The sequence below is a fragment of the Gopherus evgoodei genome, chromosome 5 (genome assembly GCF_007399415.2).
Source record: "Gopherus evgoodei ecotype Sinaloan lineage chromosome 5, rGopEvg1_v1.p, whole genome shotgun sequence".
Classification (NCBI taxonomy): domain Eukaryota; kingdom Metazoa; phylum Chordata; order Testudines; family Testudinidae; genus Gopherus; species Gopherus evgoodei.
Window position 1 is genome coordinate 89,390,031 of NC_044326.1, and position 18,411 is coordinate 89,408,441.

The following is an 18,411-nucleotide window of genomic DNA, read 5'->3' on the forward strand; positions in this document are numbered from 1 at the left end:
ATTAGCAATTGTTTTGACTAATAATGTAATAGAGCTTTGGGGATTCTTTAACATGTTCATAAGAGTTCTGCTCTCTCTGCAGGAAGAGTATGTGGCAAAGTATCTGTTTTCAAAGTAATTGCTTTTCAAACATGAAAGATTTTAATTTTCAAATATAATTAATTAATAATGTTTAATTAAGTCCAAAAACTCATGGGAAATAAAAGTGTGACCTTAACAGAGAATGTCGTGTCTAGGGAAAAATGTAACAAGCAACCTGATGAAAACAAGTGACTTGAAAGTGAGTAGACAAAGCTGACAGGTAAAGATGGGTCAGCGCTCATATACAGTTTCAGAGAAAGATTACAGTATTTGACACAAAAAGTAGGCAGGCACCTGCATTGAGGAGACTGCACTGCCAGAAGAACAGATGGTAGTCAGCTATGGGTTCTGAAAGATATATAAAAAGGCCCCACTTCTGTTCCCTTTAAATTAAACAGGAGAAGATTGATCCCAGGTGTGAGAAGTGGAGATACTGAGGATATGTAATATAGATGAAATTCACACTAGAGGACTTAAATGGGGCATAGATCTTGTGTGGGCCTGCTACACGGGTGAATTTCACTCTACATAATGAACAGCACTTTTTTTTGAAGACTGCAAAGTCTCTACACATTGCCTACTTTGAGGAGCCAGGAGAGATCCTTGGTGATATAGACCAGGGATGCAATTCTACAATACACACTCCTTCAAGTAGAGTTGGGTTAATATAGCAGAAAGAATTCCAGTTTTGAGCAACCACTGACACATCACAAAGAGTTGAAGTGAGTTCACCAATCCTTAGCTGAAATGTTTGCATAAAATCTTTCAATATATTCCCAGTGAACACATTAATAAAAATCAGAGCCCACTCATCCATTAAAAATATTCATCACAAATAGTTTCCCCATTCAAGTAAGGATAACTTGCTTGAGTAAGAGTTGGAGGGTTGGATGCCAGGTTTCCTGAATCTCAGGCCTGTGCCTTTATGGAAAAAAAAAAAATCCCTCCCTCTGATACAATAAAATATAGGGCTGCTTTGTATTATACAGTATATAGTCCATTAGTGAAACCACAGGAAAAAAAGCCAGGAAAGAGTAACCAGAAGAATTTAATGCGTGGTGAGAGGCAGTCTAGGCAGCAAGGTCTAGCCCTACTTAGACTGTAAGCTTTTGAGGGCAGGGATTGTCTTTTTGTTATGTGTATGTACAGGGCCCAGTACCATGGGATTTTCGTCCCTGGTTGAGACCCCTACAATGTATAATACAAAAAATAATAGATCCCTACTCCCAAAGCACATTTTATCCCATCTTTCTTTAAAAGAATTAATATTGTATAATTTTGCTTCTACCTTTGCTATTAAGGTAAAATCTTTTTTTAACTTTGTCTCCCTTGTTAGGCTGGACACAGCTCTCTAAAGAGCTCATCAGTGCCTCTTCTGGCATTGGTCACAGGTTTCTTTCAAGCAGTTCTCTCTGTTTGATGGGCTGAGCTGGGGGATGGCCTGATGAGCTCGATTACTGGAATTTCTGAGAGTGGCTGCCTTCCACATACACAAGGGGGAGCTCATCACCAACCAAAAGGCCCTAGTCTTATCTTGTGCTGCTCTTGCAGTGTTGCTAACTCATGATTTTGTCATGAGTCTTATTATAATTACTGTTTTCCTTAAAGCCCCAGCTCCTGGAGTCAAGGGGATATGTGATGATTTCAACCTTCATTCTTAAACAAAAAAAGTTTTTAGCACTCGTGGCTGTAGAGAAAGCTTCAAAATGTGAACCCAGTGCACCCAAAGGCTAAATATATTTCTAGAACCTAACAGTAAGTACCAATGGTTGACATTTTTGCCTTCAATATATTATTGATAATTTTAAAACTGACTTTGAATATATACCATAGCCTTGTAAGTGTGTATTATATTATACTTGTATTTTTGCAAACTAGCCATTTTGGCCATAACATGCAACCTTGTGGGAAGCCTCAGTGGACAGACCAAGATTGAATGACTCTCACCAGGTCCAGATCAGGGTTGTGGCCCTTGAGCAGGACAGTGTGGGGAAGTTTGCACTTCCTCTACTTATGTTATATTGTTTTGTTAACAGATGTCCTTCTCAAGGTTCTCAATTCAGCACCTTACATTAACACAAGGAGAGAAAGAGTCCTAAAAGAAGCATTTGATTAGCTGACAACATTTCCAGTCATGTGACTATCCAACATAACTACGGGTTGGGCAATGGTTTTCAAACTTTTTTTCTGGTGACCCAGTTGAAGAAAACTGTTGACGTCTACGACCCAGTGGAGCTGGGGATGAGGAGTGTGTGTCGGGGGGGCTCAGTTATGGGGCAGGGGGTAGGCTGCAGGGTTGGGGTGTGGGCTTACCTCGAGTAGCTTCCAGTCAGCGGTGCGGGTGGGGGGGTGACTCAGGACTGGGGCAGGCGGTTGGGGTGTGGGGTTGGGGCATGGCCTTACTTTAGGCAGCTCCTAGTCAGCGGCACAGCGGGGGTGCTAAGGCAGGCTTTCTGCCTGTCCTGGCACTGGCACCACAGACCCTGCTGCACCCAGAAGTGGCCAGCAGCAGATCCAGCTCCTAGGTAGAGGCATGCAAGGGGCTCCACGCAGCTCTCGCCTGCAGGTACCACCATCCCCGCCCCCAGCTCCCATTGGCCGGGAACCGGGCAGAACATGGAGCCAGTGCTCGGAGTGGGGACAGTGCGTGGAGCCCTGTGGCCCCCCCAGCCTAGGAGCCGGATCTGCTGCTGGCTGCTTCCGAGCCACAGCGCCGTGTCAGAACAGGTAGGAACTAGTGTGCCTTAGCCAGGCAGCACCGCCGATAGGACTTTTAACAGCCCGGTTGATGGTGCTGACCAGAGTCGCCACGACCCAGTGCTTTTGTTCTGTAACCCAGCACCTGGTTGCGACCCACAGTTTGAAAATCACTGGGCTAGGGAACTAAGAGCCAATTTTCTCTCTGAATAATACCATCCATGAAAGTATTTAAAGTAAAGACTACATCATTTAGGAACCTCTTGACTTTCAAAGTCTGTTAGTGCTGGAAATTTGGTACCAGCATCAGCAAAACCAGGACATTATTTATATTAATGTCCTCCCCCAATCTTGCCAATTTGAGTAGAAGTGGAAGCAGAGCAACTTTTAGCTGCATTAGTTAAATTCTAACTTTCAGTAGCAATGCTCAGAACTTTAAACCTCAGCACACTTTGTCTGTAGATAAGCTTCTAAAATAGAAAGCTGAACATTAAAACATGCTTTTTAGTAAACTATTTTAGATAAAATATTAAAAGTCTATACAGGCTTCTTGTTTCAAAACCAAAACTATCTATATTTCTCTTATTTTAAAATGTAAAATTATTTGTAAAAGCAGTAGTTACACCTTGAGAAGTATGATTCTATTTCATATTACACTTCTTATGCGGCTGAAAGAGTCTGGCTTTCAGCATATCTCAAAGGGCAATCAAGGCATCTGGGTATGTCATATAACACTGCATTTTCCCTCCCCGCCCCTCTCACACACACCACCCAAGGGCAATTGGAAAAGAGCCGCAGACAGCATATTTTAAAACCTTTTATACAACAATGTTCAATTTTCATGGGCCCTTTTCAAACTGGATACACCACGAGTTCTCATTTTCTTTTTTTGCAGACACAATTTACATGGGAAGGACTTAGACACACTTAGAGTATTTAATAGCACCCATCCAATATACAGAAATTGTGCTGATTAGTTGTAATAATTTTATACTTGAAAGATGGCTACAAAATTAAATTGACAGTCTTCATTCTAGCACCTTTGATGCCCATATTTTATACTCGTTAGGAAAAATATGGGCATCAAATATGGGTCTCATTAGGCTAAAATCAATTACCCTTTTTATTAATTCTATTTTTGTAATATTTTGTTCTTGGTTTTTAATAGAGAGGGAAAGGCACTGGTTAATGCTCTGTGGTTTAGAAACAGGAAAATGATTTCCTTGGCTGTCAAACATTGCATAAGAAACACTAGCTTAATTTGAATTTACCAAAGTGCTTTTAGTTTATTATCTCTTGGGTGTACACATTACTTTCCAAAATTCATTTTAAATAGCTAGAGAACAAAAAGTCAACCAAATGCATTTAATCTGAAAAAGGATAGGCAATAAACTCTTTCCAGGTAATTTAAATTTTAAATTAATCTGCTACTTCTGTCAGCAAATTCCTAAATGAAATCTTGAGTTATGTTCACAGAGATTTTTTTTAAAAGGAGAAACTAAAAGTAAAATCCGGTGCAAACAGAAGTAGGTTATCCCTTCATCTGATGTCACACCTCTCCGCTAGTCCCATATCCTGCCCATCTGCTGACATCCCACTCCTGGTATTGTAAATCATCATCAGAAATGCTGAATCACAAAACAGATTGTGGGAAACTATTCATGTCAAAGAAATTAATCAACACATCTCAAGCTTTCTTCCTTTATTTTTATTGTTTCTCTCCTTTGGCCCTTGACAGGTTGAGACCTATACCTTGAGATACCTAGTTGACTGTTTAGTTTTAAAAACCAGCTTGGCTCTAGATTTCATCTCTGCCAATTAAAATAATTTTCTGCCGAGGGTGTAACTGTTCGATGGGCAAAAAATGAGCACTTTACAGAACTCATTTTCTGGTTAATATTTTCACACAATAATGAAGACAGGTAAAAAAGAAACCCTTATAAATGTGTTTAGTGCCCCAACCTTGAACCACTGAGCAAATGAGAAAAGCACTGGGGTTCACTTCCAAAGCTCACTTTGCCTTTGGATATTAATCAGTTGTTCTGATTTAAAGGGGGGAAACCCAAACAAATTCAATTAGAATACAACAGCCTTGCAAAACCGTATTCGTTGGAACACGCATAGTAATTGTTTTCTTTTTTTTGTAATGGGCAAGTAAATATTCAGTTTTTCATAAAAAAAATAATAAAAAAGGGGACAGAAGACTTGTCCCTGGGCTGGTAAGTTTTCAGGACAATTTTGTAAGATTGCAATGTAACACTAACAGGTGTTGGCTCTACGTAGAGCCAGAAATACTTTCAACACAATTGACTGATACAATCAGCAACAGCGAACCTTAAATTTAGTTGTTATAAAAATTTCACTTAGCTCAAAATGCAGTGAGAAGGCTTTAGGTAATGGAGCTATGAAATCTAAACTATGAGATTAAAATGGCAAGACTATGATTTGTCTCATAAGCCATGTGTGTGGCAATGTCAAAATGGCAATAAGTGGACAGAATATTTAAAAAAAGCTAAAAATTTAAAGAATTTGTGCAAAGTAAATTTCTGCAGTGAGTTAGAATATAATGAATACACTCTACCCTTTTCCATCAGTGTCACCTTATAAGCCTTTCACATAGCAGGAACAGTAAATTTTGTGGCTTGCACATTTCAACAGCTTGTGAGGTAACATTCTTAATAAGCAATAGATTGTGAAAGTGTGGTCATTAGTACTAACAGAAAAGAAACTGTTGACATGATGACCTTTGATGACACTGAAATACAGGAATTTTTCAAGTCATTTCTTAATACTCTAGGCACTACAGAGTTTTTAGTTTGCATGAATTTCCTTTTGATTTGTCTCTCTCTCTTCTGTAATAGACCAATATAGACTTTTTTTAAAAAACTGCCAAAATAAGGCAGAATTCTATTTAATGTCTAAAGCATACAAGGAAGCATCTCAAGGAAGGGGGAAATTGTGAGAAGATTTACTACAGATGTGCCAAATTTCAATGGCTAAGAAGAAAACAACTTTTACCTTGAAACTGAAAAACATTTTTGAGTTGCTCAGATTAGATTCAAATGGCATTTGCTTTATAGATTTTGCCTTGTGCCTTAAATTACCATTGTTCATTGTAAATAATGCAACAAACAATACAGCCATATTGTAATTGACAACATACTATACCAACAAAGCAATCTGTAGCTTACCTGTTCCTTGAAAAGAACATAACACATTGCCAAGACAAACTCCTTTTGCATTCACATCTATTAAGGTCCTCATAATAGCACCCATTACTGTAGTACCTGATGCCTCCATAAAGTTAATAACCGAAAATCACAATAGGCCAGTAGTCTAGCTTTGCCTCTGCTTCCTCTAAATTTAGAATTCAGCACATTTTAAAATGTCAGTATCATAGCAACAGAACAGATGAGCATGACAACAAATAGGCGGCATACAATTCTACTTTAGGCTATGTTATTGGAAATGAGATATACTATACAGTATTAATACCACCCTCTCTTTGAATGTCCTTGTGGCAATACAAGCTGACAATAATGTAATGCCAAAAATGAATATGAAAAATATATTAAAATCCAAAAACAGTCAAGAAAACCACTACAGTAATATTTTTAAAAGCATTATGTCCACACTATCTGTAGAGTCTGGAAACTGATGTTTGATAGTTTCTCTTTTAGGAAAACAAAACAAAAAACAAAAATACTAAATTTTTGCTCACTGAAACTAACATTCTGGATGTTATTGAATTAAAAAGTCTAATAAAATGGAAGTTATAACTCAAGTGAGGACAAAAGTCCACGCCAGATACATCATTCACTATAAACTATGCCTTTTGTCTCATCCAAGAGGGCTAAAATTTTCAAACTTGGGTACCTAAAGTTAAGCACTGAGATCAAAAGGAGTCACAAGTGCTCAGAACCTCTGAAAAACCATTCATTTTAGGTACCTATATATTGATATTGGTGTGCAACTTTAGGAAACCTAGCTTTAAAAAAAAAAATGGCCCTGAAGCACTGAAATGGTTGAAAGTGTCAAGGAAATCCTCAGATTGCTACTTGTTTATTAAGAAGCACAGTACTGGAGATAAAAATGTCATACTGAAAAACTGATAGTGCACAATCCTGACTGAGCCGCACTGTCAGGGAGTGAAGGAGGGACAGAGGAGCATCCCCTTTTAGGGGACTGAGAGATTCTCTTTCACAAACACTTCTGTGATCCCTCCCACCACCCCCAAACTTTCCCACCTGTGGAGAGAGTTAAAAGAAAACTCTGAATTTCAACCCAGTGTTTTGAGGCCTCCTCAATGTGTATTTCCATATGAGGGTACAATTTTGGCCCCAAGCCCCCTTATGGTAGCCCTTTGATAAATACCATATTTATTGTTCAGAATAAATGAAAGGACTGATCCTCAACTAAGATCAGTTTAAAACAGGAGTAACTCCTCTGAAGTCCTTGAAGGACTGGTGCGAGAGGGAAATCAGGCTCCAGCATTTCTGCTTTAATAGTATAAAGAAATTAGTATCCTAAATAAGACTACTCCGTATTACATGGAGTACCAAACACATGCTTTGCTTATAGATGCTTCAATTGCAGTACTGGTGAAGAAAATAAGGAAAGTTTGCTTACCAGCAAGAATAATTATGCACAGTAATGCTTCAGTCCTTGAAAACGATGTGCATGAGTGGAAGCCTGATATAGTTGCTCCCTTTTTTTTAGAAGACCAGTCTAGTCATAAATTAGCTCATACCTAGTTTTGCTCAGGACCATGGCAATAATTCCACTGGCTTCAACAGGACAGGAATTTGGTCCAATTTTGAAGTTTGGGTTTTTTTTTCTCAACAACTTGCTTTTGAAAATACTTTTAGGCTTAGTTTTTGAGAAGTACTGTTTATTGTATCTACAATCTAGCAACTTCACAGAAAAAACTGTGTTTGGTAATTTAGGCACTTTTCCCATATATCTTAATTTTTATTGTTTTCTGGTTCCATTGGACAGAGTTTACACATCAAAATTGAACAATTTAATTCATTTAAAATTCACCTCAAAATGCACTGTATTTAGTTTTTTTTGTTAAAAAAGAACATTAATAGCATCAAAATATTACTAATTTAAAAAGAACCCTCGTTAAGAATAAAACAGTTTACATACTGTAGATTGGAAAATAAACCTAAGGTAGAGTAGGCACAGTACTAAGGCCAGCATGACAGGAAACAAGACTAACACATTCATTCAGCATTTAAAAGGTCTGGACAAAAAGAGATCGTTTATTTAAAGGTATCTCTGTAAAAAAAAAAGTTAGTAAATTTTCAATCCAGACATAATTAATAAATTTAAATTATTTATGTACTTGAAGAAGATCTATTTTCTTCCTGACAGCTAAATTATGGTTCTAAACCAAGGCAGAGTATTACTTGGAACAAAAAGGATCACAGTACACAAAGCTTTAAATCCTGTACCAGGAAAAAGCAACAAGGGGATCAGTTAGTTATAGTATCTATTTTATAAAAAATAGATATAAAATATCAGTTGCATAGGGATCTAAATATAAGGCAAAGCAAAAGATTAAGTAAAATAAAGATTGTAGAAAGGGCACTATAGTGTCAAAACATAGTATTTCCATTTGAATTACTATCTAATTCAAAATCACAGTATCGTGCTAGTACTACAAACAGAGAATGTCAAACTGTCCCATTCATTTCAAATTGAAAACCAACATTAGGACTTCTAAGAAATATAAAACTAAGTTTATTGTCTAAACCTGATCAGTGTATTAGCACAACAGTGCTTGGTACGTACCTGATTATTTATATATTCTATCTTCTGTAAATAATATCAAGGTTACTACTTGTTAAAAAGTGTGAGATCACAACATTACTGCATGCCATCAGTGGTTTGCAGGTTTACTCGACAATTAATTATTCAGTCTTTAAAAGTGTAAGATCCCACCCTGCAGAATCTTCACCCAATGAACAAGAACACTGTCATTAATAAAATACATTAGACATTCCACCACTAATAACTAATGTTTAAGCCATGTTGCTAGATCCTAAAACCAATATAGTTCATTATTATTAAATCACAGCAATTATTGTTAGGATGGTAACCTGTAGACTTCCAAATATTCTTTGCATGTATTAAATATAAAAACAGTATGTAACTAACATTTATTTCTTGACATTTCAAGTAGATTATTAAATTGTGACACTACTTCTGCTAAATCATTTCTAAGTTGTTAACATGAAGTTCAAACATTAATTTCCATATCTACATGTAGCTTAATTAACCTAGAATTGTAATGTATAGTAGTGTAAGAAAAAATTCTCAAAATGAATTCGTCATTAAAATTCATTAACTGGGAATACCTGAACCAACATTCTAACTGAAAAAGTGCATAAACATAGTAATACTACAAATATGTTAAATGAAGAACAAAACGTTTTCTGGGAGCCAAGCAATACTATTTTTACATATTATTTACATTTGATGAATTATCCAGAGATAATTTAGGATCTTAAGATTTCTTTGATGTATTTAAAACGTCCTCTGACTTAGATTTCTTTGATAAATTTTAAGTGTTCTTTGACTTCCATCTATCCATTCTGGAAGCTACACACCAGTGAATTGCCAAGTACTGTTCAGTCAAGCAACATGGCAGTTATGGTTCTGTATTACATCAGAATTCATTGTGATAAATGCTACTTCTTTTGTTCTTTGAGGGATAGTAGAATTTTCATTTTACACTTTTAGTTGGAGTTTCAGATTCTGTAGACTGCCTCCCATCCGTCCATGCTTCTCGTGTGCTCTTCAGTGCTAGTGTTTTCTGTTGGTCAACCACAACATAATCCACTCTTTCATCTGCCACACTGCTCCCTGAACCACTACTTTTTTTCTGGAAAGGGGAGAGTGAGAAAAAGGCAAGTTAACATACATTTACAATAAAATGAAGCCAGGTTCATTTGCAGTAGACCTATGAATGTAATAAGTATTTTTTAAAAAATAACACTACGTACACAGAGTACTACCTACTCTATTCAACATATTGCATGGGTTTTACGCTTGAGGACACTAAAACACTGAAAGACATCTCTGATAAAAACTTGGACTTTGTAACAAAACATCAGGCAACACTGATGATCATGTATAATAGCATGCAATTTTGCTGATACTGGAAAAAATACAAATGAGGGTTGAGAGCTGTAAGGGAATCTGAGTGGAAAGAACTGGGAAGGCAGAATCATAGATTCATAGGACTGGAAGGGAACTCGAGAAGCCATCTAGTCCAGTTCCCTGCACTCATGGCAGGATTAAGTATTACCTAGGCCACGGATACAAACACAGCCTGCTTAAGATTTTATTTTTATAGCTCCCAGTTATATGAGATAAGGCTTGTATAAAATACTAAGATTCAGGATTCCAGTGAAGAAATCCCAAGAAAGAAAGAAAACATTTGATCTACTGAACACTCATTGAAAGTTAAACCGAAACTTCGCTATGTGTACTGAAGTTGTAGACACTGGCACTTCCCATACTGATAAAATACAGTGACAGTTATGTAACGCGAGACCTGTGTAACTCTCAGAAAGAGATTGTGAGTAAAGTTGATCAAGGATTTGACTTCTCTTATCATGCCTTGACAGACCAAGGTAATAGCTCCATGCAAATCTGTCATTAGGTTATATTATAGCTTTGCCAGAGGGGTGCAATATTGCTTCAATGACTGGCCACAATAGAGATCTGCTAGCTAATCAGGGTGAAGCTGCTGGGCGGCTTTTCTTTTTCATTGAGTAGAATAATCCAATCTAAATTTGCAATAACTCATACATTCTTCATGCAGCTCAGTTCTGTACATCAGATCAACCTTTTTTTAAAAAGTCATTTTGTTTACCTTACGAGGGGGAGTAGATTTCCCAGAATCTAGATCCAAATCTAAGTATTCTACTTGTTTATCTCCTTTTGGTTTTACCCTAGGGCTATTTCCTCCATCAAGACTGTTGCTGCCAAACAAAATCTGAAATTATAATGAAAAATAATCAAGTTAACAACAATGAACATTCGAACATTCTGCTCAGTCTATTAAACACTATCTACATAGTCAAGATTTTGGAACTCATCAAGGAGATCTTCTGATATGGTAAATAATTCATATTTTATAGATTATTAATGATCTAACAATATTCTAAACAAAAATTAAGTTTAACTAATGTTGATCTTGGGACACAGAGTCAAAAGACAGGAAAAAAATCAAATTTCAGGTAGAAACTCCAAAAAGATCGTGTCTAATTCCTACATATGAGTGAGTTAAGGACAGTCTATGGATTTTCTGATTGGCACTCTGTGTCTCAAGTTTAACATTACTTAAGTAAAGAATTTTGTATTTCACTATATTACTATTAATAGTCATTTGATAAAAACTCAGCCTTACAATACTGGTAAAGTTTTGAAAAAAACCTTTTGCATTTCATTCAAAAACTATCATAATAACTAATCTGAAAATCCAAAAGAATTATTCAGTTGATAAAACTGCAGGATTAATCTATCTCTAGAAAAGTTGGACAGGGCTGCCTAAAATGAACTAAATTGTATTGCATGAACCTAGTTTTCAATTAGCCCAGATTTTTACCACCTCACCTCCTCTGTCCTCTCCCAGCCTGATCCCTCCCTCTTAACAGGTGTTATAGGAACAGTACAATAGAAGGACTCTTCTCTAAAAGATAAAGAAAAAAAAAAGGAAGACAGAGGGCAGCAGTCAGCAAAAAATGAAGAGCAAGGCAGAAGGAAAGACAGGGTAAGGCTGACAGCAACTTGAAAGAAAATGCTGAATATTGCTCATTTAACTAAATTAAACAGAAATATGACACATAGGAACAAGATACATTAAAGTCAATGAAGGAAAAGATGAGAAAATTATGGACTCTTTTTAAAGTTGAAGTTAAAACAATGAAGTTTCAAAAAACTTTATATAATAAGTGCATTTTATAAACCTAAAGTTTTGTAGCCTTCTCAAGATCACTGGGAATCCCCCCTCCCCAATGCTTAAAGAGTTAATTTAGGGAGGTTGTTCTGGTTTTGTTTTTTAAATTCTATTACACAATTTATTCCATTATCACCAGTGCCTTTAACAGTAGGCGGTAACAGTAGACAAACAAAAATGGCTAGGATTTAAAAAACGGAGTCAATTAAGCATCTGAGTTGTTTGTTACGAACTTCTTTGAAAGGATTTACTATATTTCATTTATAAAATACAAGTTTTATTGTCTTATCATTGTTTCTGGCATGTGTAATAGCATATTACTCTTTATATAGAAAAGGATCTATATTTCACACAATTACACAAACACGATGTGTCCATTAAAAACAAAAATCAAAGTCTTAAAATATAATTAAAAAAAAACAAAAGGGATTTGGTACCATAATCTAGAAGAATGAGAGATGTAAGACAGTAGAAAATTTTACAAGCAATGGGCCAGTTCTTTAGATATGAAATTAAACACATTCATTTAAGTTTTAAAATTAAATTTTCTTAAGTGGCATCTTGGTCTAGTGGCTTGAACACAGAATCAGCAAACAGAAATGCCTGATTTCTAATTCTGATTCTGCTACTGATTTGCTGCATGGTTAAAGGTAATTCACAATCACAGTGTCTCAATTTCTCCAGCTGTAAAATGGAATATATCACTGCTTACTTACCAGTAACTCCTTCACAAGGTTGTTGTGAGGATCAGTTAATGCCTGCACAGTGCTTTCAAATATTACTATTTGTATTTTAATTCCTACTAAATAAGAATCTAAGCAACACTTAGATATTAAGTGATGAGCACTAATGTAAAAAACTTAAAATATCTAAGTTGGGCCTGAGTTGAAAAGTTTGGCTACAGATATTATGAACTTTCCCAAAGTTCAGTGGTGCTCTGAACTGTATTTTGGTTTAGGAATGTACTAACCTTTTATTTTAAAATGCTACTGCAAATTCTTGCTTTTATTTGGGTAAAACATGCATCACTCATGATACATTTCAGTGAACACCTAAACATAATGTACACACAGCTAACAACTGCTACACTGTATCTGATGTGAGCAAGTGAAATGAAATTTAATTCACTTTTGGTAAAAATTTCTTGGATGACTATACTGAAAGCAAAAAGCTATCTGAAGAACAAAGTAGACAATAAAATAATTATCATTTTATCTTGTATACAAAATGTCTCCTTTTTAAAAAAAGTATAATAAACATACATATTTTTAGAAAAACTTGAACAAGAAATATCAATGGAGATTTCTTATGACTTTTTTGTTCCTTCCATGTTTCTTGCAATGTTTACTTGCAACATTTCTTTTTCAAATGGCCTGTAGAGTGGCTTGAGAATACTAGCATTATTTATTTCCACTGAAACAGATTACTTACTGACATATAGCCCAGGAATAAAGAAAGGAAGAGACGGAAACCTTGGGAAAGAACATATTTTAAACCACTTTGTTCAAAAGGTGTCCTACTCTCAACATATATTGTGGACATACTAACCTTCCTCTTTATTGAACAATTCTACTCATAACATTGTCACTGCTACAGAGTTAAAACAAAGCTAAAATTCTATAAAGATAAATAGTTTTTGGATTTGATGCAGAAAATGTAAAGAAAGGTTTGTTGACTGAAGAAGGATTTGTGTTTGCATAATTTAAAAGTAAGGACTGCACAGGAAGAGAGTAGTTAAGATGTAGATTTTACATACTGAGTCTTCAGTGGACTGATTTGGATTCATGGGTACATAATTCTCTTCACTGTCATGCGAGTCACTGCTGGAAGTTGTGCTATGAACTGAATCCGGTCTGGGAGACATAGGAAACCTGGAGGAGCTAATTACCAGGAATTATTTTACAAACAATCAAACTAGAATATTTTAAAACTCCTGGTAAATAAAAAGAAGTTTATTAGAGCTTAAACTCTTATTTGTCAGCTTTACCAGGGTTGAGTTTTCTGGTTATACATTGTCTTATTATTTAAAAAATGATACCGAACAACAAACATACATACAGCTGACACATGCTTGCGCACATGGCTGCGCGTGTGTACACATACACACACACACACTACACGCACACACAGGAAATCTCAGTCTCTGCTAGAGAGACTGAAAAAGTAAAGATCACAGATATATTCATTAATGCTCCAGTAAAAAGAAAATAAATCCTCTAAAGTAAGAAAAGCTAAGAGACTTACTCTCGTGCAAAACTTCGGGTGATAGGAGATCTAACTGGGGCTTGCAATTCTTCCCATTCTGGCAGAGGTTTTATTTCTAGTGGAGCTGGTTTTGCTATATAAAAAACAAACAAACAATCTTAAAGCACAGAACATTTGAAAACAAATCCAAATTCAGCAGCTATTCTAAGGCTAGCAATGCACAGAAATTAATATAATTACTTTTATTTTAAGTTGCCACTGAGTAAAAGATTTCCATATAAACCCCAAAATACACTTATCAGGAAATGTTCACTTCTGAAAGAGGCTTCTGAACCACTGTTTGTATTATAAACTTTCCAAAATAATTATGATGTTGTTAGTAATGAGTGCTACCACTATTAGAGAATTTTGAAAGCTGAATATTAACGTGCGATTCTATTCTGAAAAGGGAATCTGAAAATGGCACTCTAGGATTCCATGTTTATTGTGCCACAATGACTCATCAAATTGACTCAGTTCACAAGTAAAAGGTAGGGTTGGTTGGTTGCTAGCCTTTTATTTAAAAATTGCCAGTTCTGCAAACTCTAGATCTGAAATATTTTCTTGTCTCATACACCTTTGTCAATAATAAAGACTCTGGAAACCCAATTCTGCATTCACTTACACATTTGCAATCCCATTGTTAAGGCTGCAGAGGTGAAAGTGAGAGCCCTTTAACTGGAATTTAGTTAACAAAATTGATGAGTCATAATGGAATCCAGCTCAGTTTTTCATAGGTGATTTAGTTCTCTATACTGCTTAACTTGAGAGAAAAACAGAAGAAACATACCAGCACCATTAACATCAGATGATAGGATTCTGAGTAAGGTGCATTTTTACACAATTTTCAGAGTAGAACCACAGCTTAAACTAAAACGGAAATTAAATATAAGTGATTTTGAGTTGTAAAAAACTCAATGGATTTCTGTACTGCAAGACTTATAGGGAAGTCTATTTATCATTAATCTTAATTTCTATCATACTTGACATTTAAAAATTCAATTATTTTGAGAAGGTAGTTATGAAATTATTATGAACGCTATTAGAGTTTTTTCACAAAACAAACACAATTAAATATCAGCGACACAAGATTGTTGACAGCTCATCTGACTGCTCCAAGACCAACCTACTTACCAATATCAAACTTCAGCCAGTTTAAAACTAGTTCATACACAGTGAAACCTGTCAGAGTGACCACTTATGGGACTCTCAAAAATCAATTGCTTAACAGAGGTGGTCTTATAAGGGGGAGCAGAACTGTACTATATTACAGCTAGAGGGACTATTTTGAGGCAGTATTAGGCGAAAGGGTTATCTAAAAAGGTCAGCCCTTGGTACAGATTTCTATGTAAATTTTTTTTAATTGAAATGTTACAGATAAGTGATAACTGAACATAATCGCCCCAAACTGTTAAACTGTAGTTAAAACCAGGGCTTTGGAGCTGTGCTCTGGCTCTGCTCCAGCTCTAGGCAAAAACTTGCAGCTCCACTGCTCGGGAGCTGCTTGCACTCCAGCTCTGGGCTCTGCTCCAAAGCCCTGGTTAAAATGCAGTAGTCACCAACATGTAGCTCAAGAGGTATCAGCATACATCAGTAACTTACAGTGAACAAGGTTCTGCCACCTTAATTCATGCTTAGCAGCATCTTATTTATCAGGTAGTCCCATTGATTTAAAAAAAATCCCAATAATTTATTTCCATGAATTACTTAAGGAATAAGGTACAACTCAAGGTGAGCTAAGGTGGCAGAACTGAACCTTACCTAAGCAACAAACATGCTACTGGATGAGTGGCTGTGGTGGATACCAGCACAGCTCATGTGCTTTATAAGGCATGAGGCTGAATGACAATCAACAGCCCAAGTACAACTACTGTATCTTTAGAAATGCAGTAAGGTCTTGATCCAAAGCCCAATGAAATTAGCAAGAGTCTGTCTATCAATTTAAATGGACTTTTGACCAGGCTTTAAATGCACCTGAAGCATGCTTTAAAGAAAAAAAAGTTTGACATTTGTAATTTGTCTTAGCCCGTGTGACTGTACTCGATACCAACACAGTTAGTGTCTATAAAAAACCAGTCACACTCCACCTTCCTAATGCTCATTTAAAAAATATAAATGAAATCACTGTACTAACAGATAGTCACAGCATCAATCTCTTTGACTGCATCTTGACATTTAGCTAACAGCAGATTATTAACCCGTGACATTTATGTTATCTCTTAATTAGAAATTGTTTCAAACAACATACTGGTAGACCACATACCCTTGTTTCCAAATAAACAGATACAAAATTAAATCTAAAATATGAGCAGCTATAAACTGAACAGAACAAAACTTATATGTATAAGTGTTAATTTCTGGTAAATCTGAATGTTTTCCCCTGCATGGGAAACACTTTTTATTAGCAAAGAAAATATGTCCAAATATCTTAGATTACAACATTAGCAGTGACAATTCTTAATTAGAGTTTAACCTTTAAAAGAAACACACTTTTTTTTTTTAAACAAAGCCCCATACAACATGCAGTGCTATAGTACATACCCTTTCTTCTTGTAGCAAAGTCACCTATGGTTTGTGAATCAGTTCGCTCTAAACCATGTGGTTTAGGTCTTAAAATTTTAGGACTTTGACCTAATTGGTAAAAAGAAGACTCTCTTAATATAATGTTTGTTTTATAATTGGAAAAATGGAATTCTGTAAATAAGCAGCAGAACCCCTTGCAGAAAGGCTAACTGCATAAGCATAAGCAAGCTGCTGAGGGAGAGTTTTACAGCCCAGCTAGGTCTCATGCCAGGACTTAAGCACAACCAAACATTGCATGCAAGAAGCTTGTCTGAAGCAAGTAAGATGTATCTAAAAGGTAGAAAGCTATTAAAAAAAAAAAAAGACATTTCTGTTGAATTACAATTTTTAAAAGTAGTTTTGTATAAAAAATTGCCATGTTAAAGGAACATTTAACAAGATATGGAAAATGGTTAGGTTAAAATGAAATTGTAAAAGAGTTTAAATGAATTTCCACTACACCTCTACGCTGATATAACGCTGTCCTCGGGAGCCAAAAAAATCTTACCGCATTATAGGTGAAACCACGTTATATCAAACTTGCTTTGATCCACCAGACTGCGCAGCCCCGCCCCCCGGGAGCACTGCTTTACCGCGTTATATCCAAATTTGTGTTATATTGGGTAGCGTTATATCAGGGTAGAGGTGTATATTAATCCTTAAAAACCAACAAAGTCCCTTTATTTTTCTTCCAGATAAGTCTTTTGGAAGTCTTTTTCATATATATTTGCTGACCTGTCTCAAGCTTCCTTCTGGTCCTAAAGAAGCAGACATGACTTTCTCTTAGCATCAAACTTATTCTGTAGAGGACTAATTCCAGGTTTAATTCTGGGCCACGGGCTGTGGTATGAATTTAAGTCTGCATATGTCCAATCCAGAAGAACTCCCATTGATGTTAACAGGAGGTCTGCATAAAGAGCTAGAGTAGATCGACTGTGGCCTTGACGTTATAAATAACGACAAACTTTTCAGATCTGGGTTCCTAAAGACAGGCTCCTGAATCCATATTTAGGAAAGCAAATAAAAAAGTGTCCTAATTTTCAGAGGCACTTACTACCTGCTGCTCCCACTTATTTTAAACCTCATTTTAGGCATCCAGGTTTGAACAATTTGGCACAAACTTTTGCTATAGCTATTTATTATTCAGTGTCTTACTGTTGTATTCATAGATATTGTTATATTCAGATAATATGCTGCCCTTTATGACCATTGTATTTTTTACCTTTGTATCTCTTTTTTACCCATCTTTCTTTCTCTATTTCTCCTATCCCAGCCTTGTCTTTGTCTCTCTCCTTCTTTTGTCCCTCTGCATTGTTCTCCCTGGAGCAAATCCCAAATCTTCCCCCTTCTGCCATGGGCTTCATTACCATTCCCTTCCCTGTCCTAGCTGCTCAAATGATCAGCAATGAAATAGTTAATGTTACGTTGTAAAGTGTCACCATCAAATTTAAGCGGGAATGAGACTGGTGGAGAGGAGTTCACAGCTATTGTTTCAGGCTATCTGCAGACTCAAAAATACAGCACTATATCGGTTTATAATTGCTTAACATTTAAAATTATTAGTAACAAAAAATCCAAACATAGGCCAGAATCTTGACATAGGCCTAATCCTTTAAAACAGGTCAAACAGCAGATACTGTTTCAGTGCGTTTCACACAGATTGAGGAACTACAACAGCTAACTAGCTAGGCTTAACTACAAATTCCTGCTAAGTTGTGAAGTAAATTTCTCTTTTACTTTTTTCTTCTATTGTATATACTTTACACCTATACATTTGCAATAGAGATACAGTAGCTCAAGCTATAATATCTGATACAGCACAGTTTAATGTTATTACCAGATTACACAAGTCT

At 36.0% G+C, this 18,411-nt stretch overlaps 1 protein-coding gene and 1 long non-coding RNA gene across 8 annotated transcripts in view; one reads left to right on the top strand and one right to left on the bottom strand.

Annotated features, from left to right (window-relative positions):
- The first annotated feature begins 1,723 nt into the window (after positions 1-1,723).
- On the top strand, positions 1,724-13,169 carry LOC115652095. Its single transcript, XR_004000540.1, has 3 exons — positions 1,724-1,836; positions 10,750-10,912; positions 11,429-13,169. It is a non-coding gene; the product is annotated as an uncharacterized LOC115652095 (long non-coding RNA).
- Positions 3,396-18,411, bottom strand: part of GAB1 (GRB2 associated binding protein 1) — a 136,393-nt gene continuing 121,377 nt past the window's right edge. For 3 of the 7 annotated variants that reach the window (XM_030563697.1, XM_030563695.1, XM_030563700.1), the window contains 5 exons: positions 16,538-16,627; positions 13,997-14,090; positions 13,509-13,632; positions 10,667-10,789; positions 3,396-9,670 (listed from right to left, as the gene is read on the bottom strand). In XM_030563697.1, the coding sequence (XP_030419557.1) occupies positions 9,512-9,670; positions 10,667-10,789; positions 13,509-13,632; positions 13,997-14,090; positions 16,538-16,627 (590 nt within the window). In that variant the 3' untranslated portion in view covers positions 3,396-9,511. Of the gene's footprint in view, positions 9,671-10,666; positions 10,790-11,409; positions 11,486-13,508; positions 13,633-13,996; positions 14,091-16,537; positions 16,628-18,411 lie in introns of those variants that run through there. The other 4 variants (XM_030563699.1, XM_030563696.1, XM_030563694.1 and 1 more) reach the window with 3 other exon arrangements.